Source organism: Rhinatrema bivittatum, chromosome 5 (genome assembly GCF_901001135.1).
Source record: "Rhinatrema bivittatum chromosome 5, aRhiBiv1.1, whole genome shotgun sequence".
In the NCBI taxonomy this organism is placed as follows: Eukaryota; Metazoa; Chordata; class Amphibia; order Gymnophiona; family Rhinatrematidae; genus Rhinatrema; species Rhinatrema bivittatum.
Genome location: NC_042619.1, coordinates 350,660,019 through 350,676,605, shown reverse-complemented (window position 1 = coordinate 350,676,605; position 16,587 = coordinate 350,660,019). Strand labels below are relative to the sequence as shown.

The following is a 16,587-nucleotide window of genomic DNA, read 5'->3' as shown; positions in this document are numbered from 1 at the left end:
GACAACCGAATCTCCACCCCCAAGATCTCCTGTGCTCTAGTGGAATGCACTTTCATTTGCCTACCAATGAACCATCTTCATCCACCTAGGCAGCCCAATGGGTTCCCCCTGGCTACCTCCACAATAGAGTACAAACAGCCAACCAGTCTTCCTCAAAGAGGGATAACCAAGTACTGCATCAGACGCTGCTTCACATCTAAGGCATGACAATCCCGCTCATCTATCTCAGTCCAGCGTGGGCAGGGAAATAGAATATTTCACATAGAACAATATCACCTTCAGCAAAAATAGGAAGGCCCGATCCTGAGCAGCACCACCCCCAGAGCTATCCATAGAAAGGGCTCACAGCAAGAAACGCCTGCAGTTTGGAGATGCCAAACAGATAGGCGCCAGGAAAACCGTTTGAGGTAAGCAGCTACAAGGAGAGATCACGCCGCAGCCAAAAGTTACAACCAGCCAAAAATCTCAATACCAGATTAAGGTCCCAAAGAGGCACCGGTAAACACAAGGGAGGACACAGATGCTTGACTCCTTTCAAGAACCTAGACACATCTGGATGGGAGGACAAGGGCCTACCATTAAATTTTCCCCCTATAGAATGTGAGAACCGCCGCCTGCAGCTTCAGGGTGTTTAGGGGCAAGCTCTTAACCAATCCCTCCTGCAGAAACTCCAAAGTCTGTGGGATCTATACAGTGGGCGAAGACCTCTCACCCTGCACCACTTCTCAAAACACTTCTCCTTAACACAGGCAATCCCCACTAGGGAGATGCACATCCACCACCTGCTGGAGACGGAGAATACTGGCAGGCTGTCAGGGCTATATAAATCGGTAATGTCAGCAAGTCAGTTTTCTCCATCTGCTAGTAGGAGTGCCTAACCCACCAGTGTGGATTGGCCTGCCTGCGTGCAGAGGAATTAAAATATTCTTGACTTCAATTAAATGCAGAGGAGCACGCCTCAAAGCCACTCAACCACTCCACTCTGCACCTCTTTAACCACAAGAGAACACAGACGGAGAGACTATCATAGGCCTAAGTGTCATCAACTTTCATCCTCAATTACAGCACAAAATATCTTCACTACCTAGTGAGATATCCCCACTTTGTCAAATCCTTGCACAACAGATTAAGTACTATACTGAACCACTGTTCTGAATTATTTTCAGCCCCTGCAAATCTCTACATCAAGTTGCATTTTAAATATATCAATTGGCTGCCATATGATCTTACAACAATCACAATGTTTCACCTAAATCCTCTATCTTCCTAAATCAGTTCTGAAGACTTAACTCACTTGAAAACCAAGAAACACTCAAAATGTTTTCTTCATTAGTGGCTTCCACGGAGCTATTGTGTACAAAACATGATTTAATAGTGTTTTAGTGTTGTCTTAGATTAATTTTGAGCTACCTATACTTTGATGGTTATTTTATTATATTATTGTATTTCCATTTTATTATTTGTACACCGCTGTGATGGTTTTATTACTGATGTGACGGTATAAAAAACCCAAATAAACCATAAAACCTCCAACAGACCCTCACTTAAATCTATCATACTGGTATAGGAGTGTGTTCCATTATGATTATAATAAATATCATATTGGTCAAATGTTTAATAAGTAAAACTAATTTGAAAGTGGAAATACAAGTATTGTTCAATGAAGTCTCTTACCACTGTCGCATCTAACTAGGTCAGCCACCTCCAGAGTCCGCGCGTCAACACTCCTGATGTCATCACTGCCCAGGAAGGATTGCTCCATGGACACCTGGCTCTCAAACAGGGCATCCAGTAAGGCATTCTGTCCACTTTTGTTTGCAAACGTTTCCACCACCACTTTAAAGAAATCTTGTTTGCCCCGGCTCAGGTTAAGCAGCATGTGCCCTATTACAGAAAGAAAAAGTTAAAAGAAGGAATATATATACATTTTCCAAAAAATTACTTAGCAAAAAGGTCTTTACATTTTGCTAATCAAGAATTCCCTAGTTAGTACAGCTGTGTGCAAACGTTTAGGCACCCATGATCAAATTGTGAGCTTCAAATTATCGCTACATGAATAGAAGGTTAACCCCTCTATAAAAGGTACCGTACAAACTTAAACAGGACATCTTTCTGCAATTTTCAACCTAAAATTTACTACTTGCTGATTTTAACAGACTGAAAACAATAAAGTGAATGAGGAATGTGTAATAGCCGTTTCGGCAGAAATAAACAGCTTCTAAGAACATCTCTTCTTGCTTTCCAAATTCTTTCCCCCTCTTACAAATATTTGTTAGTTTTCAGTCTCCAGACTTGAATATGGATGCGTGCAAGGAAACCCATTCCAAATCCCTCATCTTCCTTCTCTTTAAATAGGTCATGGTTTAGTTGGAGTTATTCATGTACCATTATCTTGCTGAAATATCAACGTATTTTCAGCTTCAATTTCTTCACCAGCTTTGGAACATTAGCTTCTAGGATACGTTCCAAAAAAGTTATTTATTTTGTTTATTCAGGGATTTATATGCCTCCTATTCACAGCACTAAGTGGATAACAAAAGGAATGTACACAATATGTACATGGTAAAGTGATAAATAAATGAACAAAACTAAAGTTCAGGCACGCCAATAAGACTATAACTTTTGTAATAGGGCTGTAGAAAAGGTTTCCTTCTGATAACTCTCCCCATGCAGAGCATAGCAGAGTTGCTTACCTGTATCAGGTGTTCTCAGAGGACAGCAGGATATTAGTCCTCACACATGGAGGACATCAGATGGAGCCCAAACAAGGAAAACTTATGTCAAAGTTTGTAGAACTTTGACTTGCCACACTGGGCACGCCCAGCATGCCCTATACCACCCAGGGTCCAGATTAGAAAACAGTGGGTCACAGTCACTGCCATGATTTGGATGGAATGAGCCTTAACATGGCCCCCCCAAGATGCAAGTACCGCCTGGGCGTAACAGGAAATGCAATCTAATAGCCAAGTCAATAGTATCTGGTAAGGGCAATACCCAACCTATTCCTATCAAAAGAAACAAGATGTTGGGTGGACTGTCTGTCTGCTCCAGATAGAAAGCTAAGGCTTGCTTGCAATCCAGACTGTGTGAATGGGACCTGGGAAAGATTGCTGGCAGGACGATGGATGGTTAAGATGGAACTCAAGTCAACACTTTAGGCAGGAACTTAGGGTGAGGACGCCATGACCAACCTATCAAGATAAAACTTAGTGTAATGCGGATAAGTCACTAAGGCCTGGAGCTTGCTGACCACCACCAAAAATATGACCTTCCAGGTCAGGTACTTCAGGTCACAGGTGTGCAGCGGCTCAGGAGTTTTCAATCTACTGAGTTAAGACCTCATTGAGGTCCCAAGACCTCAATGAGTAAGTAGGAGGCCTTAGGGAAAGCTTCAGCTGAAGCAGGCCTTGCATGAATGGAACTATAAGCTGTACAGAGATGGGAGTACCATCTACACCATGGTGGTAAGCATCAGTTGCACTCAGATGAACTAATGGAGTTGGTTTTTAAGCCATCTTCCAATAGGTGTAGAGAATAAATCAAGCAGTTTTTCTTGTGGGGGCAGGAGAACAGATCTAGGGCCTTCTGCTCACACCACACAGAAAACCTGCTTCAATAAAAAAAAATGGTGAAATGCGCTGAAGTTGACTTTTTATTGAGCTACCCTCAATATACTTATGAGTAGCTTTTGAGAGTTATAGTCTCTCTTTACCTGATCAGTGCAAAATGTTTAAATATACAGAAATTAAAGAGTTAAAGTGAACACACCGCAAAGTTGTGAAGCTTTAAGAGACAGCAAAATATTATTCATCAGAGAATAGAATTTACATGAGGTCTTGCAATGATTGTAGACATTAAATCTGTTTACCTGCTTGGCTTTGGCGATCGAAGGCGAGCATTTCAAACAAATCTTGGCTATTCTCATCACCTTTTACCGATTTAGTCTTTGGCTTCGGGACCTGATCAAAATAGAAATTAAAAATTAAGTTTGAGAGGTAATTTGCATACCAGATACAGCAGGAAAACTGGGACCACCACAGCTTTCTCTGCGCCGTGGGCACAAAGATCTATCACAGATAAGGCGCAAGATACTCGGCCCACTTTCAATTTTTTTTTTTTTTGGTGGGGGAGGGACGTTGTTGGGGAAAGAAAATAAGTCATGGGATGGCAGGAGCATAAAACGTTTTGAGGTAGGAGAGGAATGGGAAAAGTTTCGTTTATATATTTGTTAAAAACAAAGCTCTGAACAAAGGAGGGAAAACTATGCTCTTCGGGCCGAAACCGGGAGCACCTTCCCGCTGGTCCTTGGGTCACTCTACGTGTTCGGGCCTTATGTGCTTCCTCCCAGCCTCTCACCAGCTCTTTGCAAGAACAACTGATTTTATACAGCGGGCTCAACTTCATCACCATCTGCCTGCAGGCTGCTGGCGAATCTGTGGGACCATTAAAAAGTACAAGCTGGTTCTCTGCGTGGGCAAGCAGAGGAACAGGGAGGCAGCAATGGATGCAGAGGGCTGGCTTTAGAGATGAGAGCAGGGCGATCAAGCACAGTCTCTAGGGCCAGTGACCCAGCCCTCCCAGCCTCTGTGTAAGAAACGTTTGCCCACCGCTTCCGTGAAAGGACAAGAATGCCAAAGCACAATCAGCACTGTGGCAGATGGCCCTCGATTACATGGGAGAATTCACTTAGTCTGTAAACGTAAACATTGATAACAAGTACCTGACTGTTTTCATATCTTCAAGAAAAAAAATCTACTACAAGACGTGTTTACTTTGTATTAATAATGAGAACATAAGAACTTGCCATGCACACACACTTAGCAGTTTTCACTTCTAGTTGCGTAATAATGCAACAGAACAAAGCCTCTTCATCTCAAAATAAAAAAAAGGACAAATATATGCATCTCCATGGAAAAACACAAATATCTAAGGAAAACCACTCCAAGAAGACACTTTTGCTCACAAGCTGGTCCCATATGATGGGGTAACATGAGCAGCTTGCTAGGATTCCGCAAGTCACCGTCAACTTGGCATTGAAATCTCCCTAGCTACCAGGTTGGGTTTAAGATTAAGACAATAAATCTATCCCATGATATGAGGAAATATAATGGGAAGTCCATGAGTCTGGGCAGATGACTACAAATATAAGAGAGGGAACTCAGCGTTTTACTGATAACGTGGCAAGCATAGCCACTGCAGTTTCCATTCAAGATGATATACTGCTGGAGGACGCCTTTTCTCTTGGATCAGCCGAGAAGGTGAGTCAAGGAATGGCTAAACTGAATCCTGCTGCTTGCCTGTTAAACCGGGGGCTGCCACCACTCTCGAAAGCTTTACACAATGACGACATCAAGATGCCTTACTGAAGGCCATCTATACCCACTGCTGAAGAAATGTGCGTTTGCCAACTTCAGACTCATTTCTAGTCTGCCATTTCTTTCTAAAGACATTGAAAACGTCACATTAAACCAATGAAATGAGTTTACTAAAGATGAGTTGGCTTTCACAGATTTTTCAGCTCAAAGACTTTATCATCTAGCTTTGATGCGATAAGATGAAGATTTGATAATGGGCCGAGTTATGCATTTCTGGACATTTCTGCCGCCTTCGATACTCTAAATCATCATGTATTACACTGGCTGAAAGACTAGACTGGTTCACGTCATGTGTGTCAGTTCATAAACCGGGCATTATTTTGGAATCTGATGGGCTCATTTTGAAGTACATTTTCAACGCTTCGTTTTTCCAAACCATGGGCCAGATTCGTTAAGGCTTTTCTCCCATGCTGTGCCTATGGGAAAAGCCCTTGGTGAATCAGGTGCTATGTATGTTATGGAGACTGAAGCCGTTGCTCATTGTTTGCTATATTTGTTTAGTTCTTCAAAGCCTTATTTTGACAGGCATGGATTATTGCAATGCTTTATTTATCGGTTTACCTTTGTATGTGTTGGGAGCCTTACAAGTAACAATACGCAGCAGCTATGGTACTAATGGGGAAGAGTTAAGCATATTACACCAGTGCTTAAGTCACTACATCGGCTCCCAGTAGAGTTGATGATTAAGTTTAAAATCAGTATGTCAATCCATAAACTCTTAATCCAAAATTACGGAGTAATGATCTAACTCAAATGTTAACATTATATGCCCCGATTGCAGGAAGAGGTTCCAACTTCATGGTTTGTTCACCTCTAAGCTCAGGATCATGCTTTTTCGGTGGTGGGTCCCATGATTTGGAATACACTTCCAGAGTATTTGCAAACGACAATTTGCACTCAAACGTTTTTTGTTTTATATTCCATATTTTCCAGAAGCATTCAATGCAAATCACAACATACATAATTATAAAAACCATAATACAATAACTAAAAAAAAAAAAATCTTCAATAATTTTGTTTTAAACATGCCTTTAATTTATACTTAAGCAACATTTCTGGGTTGTATTGAGGTATTAGTTTTGGACGATGGTGTTAATACTGCTCTGGCATTTTCTCTGTGTGGTTTGAGACAAAAGTTTATGAAAGGACTTACAGGAGCACCTTCAGAGCTAGTCGCCACCCAATAAGTGCTATCACTGTGATAGCAGCTGCCTTCCACCACAGGCCCGTGTACACTGTTTTCACAATACAACCAGGCCTAACTGGGGGATCCACCTCACACCAGCAGCGCAGCCTGAGTTATGGGTTCAGCCCACATTCAAATTTAACACTCCTCCCTTTACAACTTGTCAGAGCTCCAAATGCAGAACAGCCCACAGGCATATTGAGGTTATTTTTCTCTCTAAGCCCTTACTGGGAATAATTTCCAGAATGCCATAGGATAAACAAAACAGCTCAAACCTATTCTGCAAGTTTGTAAAACAAGGAACCAGTAGGAGCAGGAAATCAACATTGTTCTTTGGAGATAAAAAAATGTAAATAAATAAATAAATAGAAAGATAAATAAAGGGGGACCTAGATATTTTGGGAATAGCCTTGCTAGTTTTGATACCTGTTTAGATTACTACAAAGCTGGGTAGTAAGGCGTGGGCATTGGTGGGGGAAAATAACTGTTGAATTTAAGTATAGGATCTATTATTCAACAAGCAGTCAAGTTTCTACTGCTGACAGCCGGAAGATATCCTTAATATGTGAACTGGACTAATTGGGCAGACTTGATTATCTGCTGTCACCATTACACTTAGATCACCTTTTGATTTTTTTGTTGTGAACTTGGAGAGAAATGGGTCACAAACAATAGAACAAGACAATTAGTTAAGGGCCAAAAAAACAGAGAAGTTTAGTCTAGGAGGAAGGGATGTAGAGAGTAGAAACCAGTTTGGATCTCAGATTTCAATACAATATGGAAGTTCTCTTTACTGCCTGCCAATTCCTACAGTAGTCAGAAACTATCACTTGGAGGAATACTCAGATTATTCCAGCTTTGGAAAAATGCTGCTAATCAGAGGCCACAAGGCCCTGGGTCTTTCCAGATCCAGACTGAGTAGTTCAACACAAGGACACCTCTTAACAGAAAAAGATTATTATTAACCATACTGACCAAAAGCTCTTAGCCACACTAGCAGCTTCAGATATCTTCACAACAGAAACTGGTAAGTAAAATGCCAAGTCTATTATGCTCCTAGCCTGTCAGAGCCTGTGATATAATACACTGGTATCTCACAGGGGTTTGAAAACGTCTCTTCAAAGCTGTTGCCTGGATCGCTCTTCCACAGCAGCATGCGACTTCTGCATACGCGACAGACAATATCCTAATGGAGTGTGCTCGTAAGAAAAGTAGGAGGAATTTTACTCAACCTTTTTCAGGACTGTGACTTAAGAAAAAAGTGCATCAGGAAATACATTGTGGAGATGATATATACACGCACTTTTTTTTATAACTGGCCCCCCAAACAGGAAACAAAAAAAAAAAGCCACTTAAGTCTTCCTAAATCCAAAGAAACCCAGATTGATTTCCTGGCTCTGGCTTCTGCTCCCAAGGCTTATCAGAGCTGGGAGATTATAAAAAACGATCCCCGGTGATTGCCTACAGCATTTCCCCTTCCCCATCCTCCCACAAAAAATAAATTGCAGTGAGTAGGGCTGAAGCAGTTTTCAGAAGACTTGGAATCGAAAAGAAAGACAGAAAAGACGACAACTGCCAAGCCACACAGTTTCCTCTCCCCACCCACACCACTATCTGTAAACATAGCATGGCACAGTCCTCGGAAAAGCAGGCAGGTCGAGCTGCTGCGGTCTCTTACCTGGAATGCTACAAGGTAGCAGAGGGCGGCCATGTCTGTCATGGCTCTCCACTGCATCTCCCCAGCTTGGGCGGCTTTTAACAGGAACGTCCCAGTATGCATGTAGAAGTGACCTCTCATCTCCAAGAACGTAACCGACAGGTCATCACAGTCATTCACGTATGGCTTCAAAAACCAAAGTGCACGATCAAAGCTAGGAGAGAGAGATTCTGTCAGTCAAACTTCCAGGAAGACGTCGTGAAAATGTCAACATGCATAGAGCCGATTTCCAGGGATCTGTAGCACATTTCATGCTATCTTTTGTAAAGATTTGTCCCCATGTACATGCAGAAGAGATTTTAATAAAATGTTAATGGGAATGTCAGTTCTTCTACAGCTGTGGACGACACATTTAGCTCCCTTCGATTTAAACAATTTCACCACCGAGATAAGCGAAGGCCACTCTTAGATGCCTTGACATAGTCTGGTTCTTTGTTACAGAAGATGTGAATGCAAAGTGCAACCACCAAAAGTGCTCGTCTCTCCTCTAGGGAGAGAAGCACAAGGCTCAACCCTCATATAAAACCTACAGACTGCAGACAACAGGCATTGTACTACAAAGATTGCCCGGCCCTAATCAAAGCAAAATGCTCTATAGAAGATAAGAATATATAAACCAAATATAGGTTTTATTCTTGCAGGAAGGAAGCAAATACAGAACGCACACACACACACAAAGGCTTGATCAAATAATGCACAGAGAAGGCTTCTAGAGTGCCTTCGGCCCATACTTTTCCAGTGCTCCTCGGCTCTCCTGGACATCTCTTGTAGAAAGTGTCAGGCGTACACAGTTAGAATGAGCTAAAAGCAGTTCTCTGTTGATTGTTTTCCAGTTCCTCTTCTCAGATCCCGAGCCCTGAGTAGATGTCAGGTATTCCTGGAGTCAAATATAAACACACACACACATAAATGTCATGTTTCCAAGAAATCCATCCCCCCCCCCACCCAGTAATTAGGCATGCTCCTCCTCCCTCTCTCCACTCAACTATAGTATACAACAAAAATGTTTGCTTTAGTTATAAGGGAAGTATCCTAATCATACTCAATGGCCTTCTATGAGCATTATAGCTCGTTTAAGAAAGACGGCAGAACTCCAGAGAGCACCATAGAAATGATGAACAAGAAAACCTCAAGTATATTATGTACCAGAGAGAAACAACCTTGCTAGAAAGAAGTTTAAATTCTATTTGACAGAAGAAGTTTATTCTTACCTGAATTTCTTATTTATTTAGCATTTTTTATATACCGAGGTATAGCAGAGTTGCCTTCACTCCGGTTTACATACAGAACAACGTGTTACATTGAACGATGTTTGAAATTTAAAAATATCAAAAATGAACAATGATGAGCAAAGACATAACAAGGAGAATGAGTATAACAGGATGACACAGGGTGGAAACCCTGAGTAGGTGAACAGAGATATCTGGGAACATTGAAAACAGAGGACATCTGCATCATGAAACAGGGAGATTGATTGAAGGAGATATTGAAAGATAGCAGGCTATGTTAATGTACTATAAGTTCATTGAGTGCAGTCTTTAAAAGATTGGCTGAGTAGCCAGGATTTTAGGTCTTTTTTTGAATGATTTTAAGTTTTCTTGATTGGTGAGGAAATGAGGTAATGAATTCCAAAGTTTAGAGCCAATAATGGAAAGGGCTCTGTTTCTTTTCCTTGAATCCTGCTATCCAAGTCCAAGCCTGTGGATTATTCCCTCCCACCAGCAGATGGAGGCAGAAGAGACGTAATCTTTTTCCTGTAATATCAGATGCAGTTTAACAAAGGCCAGTATTATGGGTGGGGGGAAAAAAAATGCTCCAAGCTGTCCATTAACTTCCTTGTCCTTTAAGGGGATGGGGTTTGGTAAATCTTAGTTGAAGCTCAGAATCTTGAGGTTTTCTTGGATTCCAAAATTAACACTGAAGCCACAATATCCGGTTCCAGACGAAAATTGCATTTTGCAAACTAGAACTGCTGAAACCTATATTTATTTATCTATCTATCGGCTGCTACGTTAGAACAGTTTTGCAGGCTCTAATTTTAGGGAATTTAGATGACTGCAATAGTTTGGGGGTTGGCGGGACCAAGCAATTTATTGCGCGTTCTGCAATTAGCTCAAAAAGCAGCTGCCATGTAAAGAGGAGGGATCTAGAGAGAGGCTTAATGCTAGATATTCTAAAATACATTTAGGGTGCAAAATCCCAAGGGCGAGGGACAGTATTGGAGGTGAAGTTCTTCTAAGCACAAAAAGAGCAGCAGGTTCTGGGAGCAGTTGTATCCGATGATCTTAAAGTGGCCAAAGCGACAGCAAAAGCCAGGAAGTTGCTTGGTTGCATACGGAGAGGAACGGTTACCAGAAAAAAGGGAAGCAATAGTGCCCTGGTGAGACCTCATCTGGAAGACAGTGTGCAATTCTGGAGACCGCACCTTCAAGAGGATAAGTGGGGGTCAGTCCAGAGGGCGTGTGCAAGCTCCACTTGTCTGCACATCTCCTGATTTTGGCACACGCCGGGCTTCTAAAATTCGCCTTTATGTGAATTATGAATGTCAATTTTTCTTATCTGCAGTGCTGGAGGTTGCAGAATACAAGGTTTTTTTTAATAAAATATTCCTATGACTAAGCAAAAACCAGCAGCAGTTTTCAAACCAAATATATATATTTTTTTTTAAACTGCTTAAATCAGCAGAAGGATCCTAAGAACAATGGTCTCCCCAAACCCCCAGAAGAGAAACAAAAAGGGAGTCAAACCCAGTGAAGGAAAGGTGACCTCAGAATCCCCCCGCCATGCCATGGTTGAACAGAACCCAAACTGCTGTTTATTTATTTGTTGAGTTTTCTATACCGTCAGTCAGTGACGCCATCACAACGGTTTACAAGATTCAAAGTAGTTTTCTTAACAATTGTGAAAAAAGGTATAACCGGATGCATATAAAACAGAGGTTGAACATTATCAGTCTAGAAAAGAAACTTTTTTTGAGAGGAGGGTTTGTTCGGTGCTTTGTAGTTATGGTTGAAGGTTCGATTGGGTGTTAGGATGATCAGAAGTATGAATGTCAGTGAAGACTTTGCGAAACAGCCATGTTTTTTAGGTCATTTTGAAGGTTTTGAGGTTATGTTGGGTTCTCAGATCTTTTGGGAGGGAGCTCCAGATTTTAGGGGAGGCGATGGAGAAAGCTCTCTCTCTGGTTGTTGTCAGATGTGTCTTTCACAGACAGGTAGAAAGTGAATCAATGCTAATCTAATGGCTCTGGTTTCCAAACAGGTGGACCATGAGGACTTCTTCCCACCACCAGAGTCCCTATATCACCTGGTCTTAGTAGTGAGCACCCATGCTGTCAGGATCACCCACTGAGGAAGATCCAGATTCACTCTTTTCCGCACGTAAAAGAGCAAAGGACCACACCACCACCCAAGTCTCACCAATCACAGAAGAAATTAACGTCTAAACCCCCCAAGAATGAGGGAACATGGGGAAAAAAAAAAAAAGTCAACTGCAGAGGATGTGCATGGGCTATGATCCACAGAATCTGATCCAACATGGCTGTCATAGAGTACAGAAGCTGTAAGTAATCTCAAGCAAGAAACTTCACCATTTGACTGAAAATCTGGACTATTCTCTCCTGAGGCAGGTAGACTTGGCCTGCCTTTAACCGAAGAGCACCCAGAAATTCCATAGACTGGGATGGGAAGAGCTTACTCTTGAAAAAATTGATTATCCAGCGAAAGCCTAACATCTGTACTACTCTGTTGGCCTTCTGGTGTGATTTTGCCCTAATTAAACTAATCATTGAGATAAGGATAGCCCATAATAGCTTTCCTGCAAAGGGGAAGGTATTTATCACGACCACCATTAACTTGGTGAAGTTTTTTGGAGCTGTAGCAAGACTAAAGGGGAGAGCTCGGAAGTGAAAATGTTTCTCTAATATGCAGAAACCAAGAAATTTCTGGTATCAGACTGAGAAGAATATGAAAGTATGCTCCTGAAAGATCTATAGCAACAGGAATATCGCCCCCTAAAACCACCCCAACACAGACCTGAGCGTCTCCATACAGAAATGAGACACACAGCTTGCTGTTTACATCTTCAAATCAAGGAGGGACCACAAAAAAAGATGGCGTAGCAAAGGCCCTGCTCTTCCCATGGCACTGGAAGCACAACCTGCAAGAACTAAGTCACCACAAGACTAGATCAAAATGGAGAGAACATAAAGGCATCCATGATGGGAACAGCAAGCTCCACAGCATAACCAAACTGTATCACAGCTAAAAACCCACTGCTTCAAGTTTGCATGGGTCCACACTCTGAAAAACAGTTGGCGGCAACCGTCCACCGATTCCACAGATACCAGCTGTCTCAGGGGGCCAAAAAGTCCAAAAGTGAAATGAATCTGGAAGATTGGGATGCCAATCTCCTGGAAAATCTGAACTGACCCCAACCTCTATTTGTCCAAAGATAAGGAAGAACCTTATTGCTCTGGCCACTTGAGATGGTCTCCCTGAGATCCTTCACCAACCTTTCTGAATCTTTTCCTAACCTGCCTTTGAAAGGAAGCTTCTCAGATACACTTTGGAATATGCACCTGCTGCCCAGTGACATAACCACGACAGTCTCCAAGTAACCACAGAAGCCGCCACAAACAAAAGAAATCCTAATAAGGTCATACATAGCATTGGCAAGACCACCACCCCCCCTAACTCAAGCTGGGAGTTAGGGGGGTGGTGGGGCAGTATCCGAAAGACGGCCCGCCTGCTTGTCATGCATGGTGGAAGGAAGCAGGGCAAACCAGTTTGGCGGGCTCCCATAGCTTGCTGGATAAGGAGGTGGTCACAGGAGCCTATGTAGAGGCAGGAAAGCCATTACCTTCTCATTCCACCAGGGCTCAGGTGGTCTCACGGGCTGAAGCTAGACTGCTGCCTCCCTTCGACGTGGTCCTCCTCACACACCTTGTCCAGGTTCTGTCGCCTGGACATTCAGGCCAGAGGGGACTCAGCCTTGGCAAGGGTGGTGTTAACCAGACCGCGGGGCAGCCTCCCGCCCCGATCAGGAGTAGCTTTTGTACATCCCATTGGTCCTGAGTCCATCTGGCTACACGCTAGGAAATGGAGAAATTACTTACCTGATAATTATTTTCTTAACGCAAACAGATGGGACTCTGCATCCTGTCCACGGCTGCTGAAGAAGCACCAAGGATTCTCCCGTGGAGAGATTACAGGTAAGCTGTCATCCAGTCCCTAGATCAGGGCATCTATCAGCTTACTGGGGTTCAGTGTTTATGTTTGAGTAGTTATGGTTATCTGGCTTTTAAAAGAGAATACTGAAGGGCTGAGGTCACTGCAGGGCTGTATCTAGGGTGACGTCAGCTTTGAAACCTGACTCCGTCTCCATCTGCTGGCAGGGGAGCATAAACCCATTGGTCCTGAGTCCATCTGGCTACACGCTAGGAAAGCCCAGAAATTACAAACTCTATTTATGAGATCACTGAAGTTTAACTACCCACAGATCCTCTGGTGAATTTTATTGGAAGTTCCTGACCTAAAGATTTATTTAGCAGGAGAAAACATGTCACCCTGGTCCCTCATCCACCTGCTGTGGTTTCATGAAACATAGCTAAGGCTTGGAATAAAAAAATCTCTCAATCTCTCTCATGAACTCTGTATATTAGATAAACAGTTTAGGGAACCTATGCAGCAGAAAGGGCCTGTGATTATATTACAAAGGCCCTTTCTGAAAGCTGTTTAAGGGCTGCTGAGGCTCCTTTAAAGAATATATAAAAAAAAATATATTTTTTTTTTTTTAAAGTGAAATTACATTTTTAAAATCATTAAGATGAAGCATGCAGGATTTAAGTATTATGACAGACTCTCCCCACTCGCCCGTAGCCCTCTCTCATCCCCCATTCCCTACCCTCCCCCCCTGCAATGGCATTTGTCACACGTGACTGCTCTAGGGTAGGTCCTCTCTCCTTCAGCCGCATGCTTGCTGAGGATACCACGGGGTGTGGCAGTACTGCACTAGTTTTTTGCAGGGCCAGGGAAGTGCCTGTAGTGGGCAGGGCCCATTTCCAGTGCTGAGGTGGTGGCACCAGGCAGCAGGCACTCTGGCTCCCTGGGGGGGGAGCTGGGATTTGAAACACTGCAGGGGCTTTGGCTCGCACGGGCTGTCAGCAGTTTCTGCAGGCCTGGAGAGACGGCATCGGGAGCTGCTCTTTTTGGGTCAACCTAAAATTAGGGTGAGAAAAGTCGGATTAAACAGCTCATCACTTTTGGGAAAGATCCGGGAGTTTATTGGTGAAAACTGATTTAAACTGAAAATGAAGAATCCCGAGTAGAATGCGTTTCAAGTTCATGAGATGGTATCAGTGCCGCCCTTTGAAGGCGCTGGGAGCTGGAGTTAGGGGTTTCTTGTGCTCTGTGTCCTGTTATCTTGCGGATCAAAGAGTCTGTGTACTGTGCTGACTTTGTTTTAATTCAAAAGGAGGGTATGAAGGTTTGTGCCTATCAGAGTCTATTTTTCTAACTAGAGATCTCCGGTTTTGAACCTGCTGGCTCCAAAGAAGAGAAATCTTAACACTGAGCCAAAGGAGCCGGTCCCCTAGTTAACTTCGGGGAACCCTATCTAATTTAGCTTAGAGGCTCATATCATATTCATCTTTGCACCATCACACCTGTTTAATAAAACCAAGCTTAAAGAAAGAAGCATTTTAATCCGAGATACAGTGCGACCCTCCCCTTTTCAGGGATGCAGGACGACAGCCGCTCTGACTGGTGCACAGCACTTTTTCCAACGCTCCGCTCTTCAGCATACTGTACCGTGAGTATCTGCACCACACAGGAGCTCCACTGCAAGCTGTTCTGCAGCATCCCCTTCTTCTGCACTTCCAGGCAGTGATGAACGGCCTCCTCCAGTCTCTCGTCCGACTGGTACAACTGCACCAGCTTGATGTTGACGTACACATCGTCAGGCCGTGCGTACAGCTCCGACTGAATCAAATCAAACAGCTGGTTCCAGCCGACGTCGCCTTTCCTACTTAATAACTGTTCCTGTTGAAGAAACACACACACATTGCATTAAACTGCGTACTGGAGAGGCGCCAGGGTTCAACCCGCCACCCGTAAATATTCCCAGCGTCGTGCATGGCTAAAAATGGCACAAAGCAAAGCCAGCTCTGCAAGACGGTTAGTGGTCAACGCAGAGCAACAGGCTAGAACAGCAGGCATGGCTTCCAGCAAATAGTCTGGATTATGTAAGACCTCCTGAATCTGGCACTGCCATCCACTTTCTTTATAAGGATTAGTCAGAAAACTGCAATGTGTCTCTATAAGAATTATTCCTGCAATAGACTAGACAGGAGAGGAAGTAAAATATGGAAAACACGGCAGGTAGCTAGGAATGAAGGCTCACTGCAGGTTTCACTTTACCCACAAGGTCAAAAAAAAAAGGAGCTAAGAATTATTTTCTGGACATGTCGGGGACTATACGAGGCCTATGTTTTACTGCTAGATAAATGAAAATCATAATTCAGTTTGTAGGAAGAAACTAAGCGATTCCTTATCTCTTTACATCCAGTTCAGGTGGAGACAGCCCCAGCATTACTATTACACTCCAATGAAAACCCTAAAAATGCCCCCAAGTGAGGCACCAAGAGCAGCAGCACCCATGCACAATGGCAAACAAATCCTGCACATCTGGCTGCCTAACCTAGGTGGAAGAGGAAGGGGAGGACTCACTTTCAGCTTGTAGACCGCAGGGCTCCCAGGAAAGAGCTTGGCTGCTCTGTTCAGCCAGTACTCTGCTTTTCCATTGGTGTCACCCTTATCACATAGCAGCTCAGCGATCTTCAGAACCAGATCTCTCTGCGTCGGATTGAGGTCCACAGAACGCTGAGGGTACAAAATGAGAAAGAAGCTGCAATAGATGTCAATAATGCAAACTCCCGACTTTAGATGGACTGCTGAAGCGCACTTCTCGTAACTCAGAAACCCTGCAACTAACACCGATAACCTCATAACTTAGCAACTCGGTTCAACTTGCAGTCGTGGGGGATGTCTAAACACTTCTTGGAGCTTAACCAGCATCCGAATGGATTCTATTTTAATTTTTTTGGTGAGGAGCAGAGTTTTTTTTTTGTTTTGCAATCCATCCAGGAAGAAAGTCTGTGGAAGTTTTGCACATTCCAACGAGCATCACAAAGACAGACACACTGCAAAAAAAAAAATACTAACTACGACGTTTAGAATTAAAGTGTCAGGTTTCCGTCTACCAGGGGTAGGTCAGTTCCAGAACCGTGCTCTCCTGGAAGGTAAGTTTTG

The 16,587-nt window shown here is 43.2% G+C and overlaps 1 protein-coding gene across 1 annotated transcript in view; it reads right to left on the bottom strand.

Moving 5' to 3' along the window:
* Window positions 1–16,587, bottom strand: part of LOC115093009 (E3 SUMO-protein ligase RanBP2-like) — a 119,447-nt gene that overhangs the window by 82,286 nt on the left and 20,574 nt on the right. The window contains exons 4-9 of the mRNA XM_029604588.1: window positions 16,006–16,158; window positions 15,088–15,318; window positions 9,010–9,155; window positions 8,240–8,432; window positions 3,869–3,959; window positions 1,675–1,884 (exon numbers count right to left, since the gene is read on the bottom strand). Coding sequence (XP_029460448.1) covers window positions 1,675–1,884; window positions 3,869–3,959; window positions 8,240–8,432; window positions 9,010–9,155; window positions 15,088–15,318; window positions 16,006–16,158 — 1,024 coding nt within the window. The remainder of the gene's footprint in view (window positions 1–1,674; window positions 1,885–3,868; window positions 3,960–8,239; window positions 8,433–9,009; window positions 9,156–15,087; window positions 15,319–16,005; window positions 16,159–16,587) is intronic.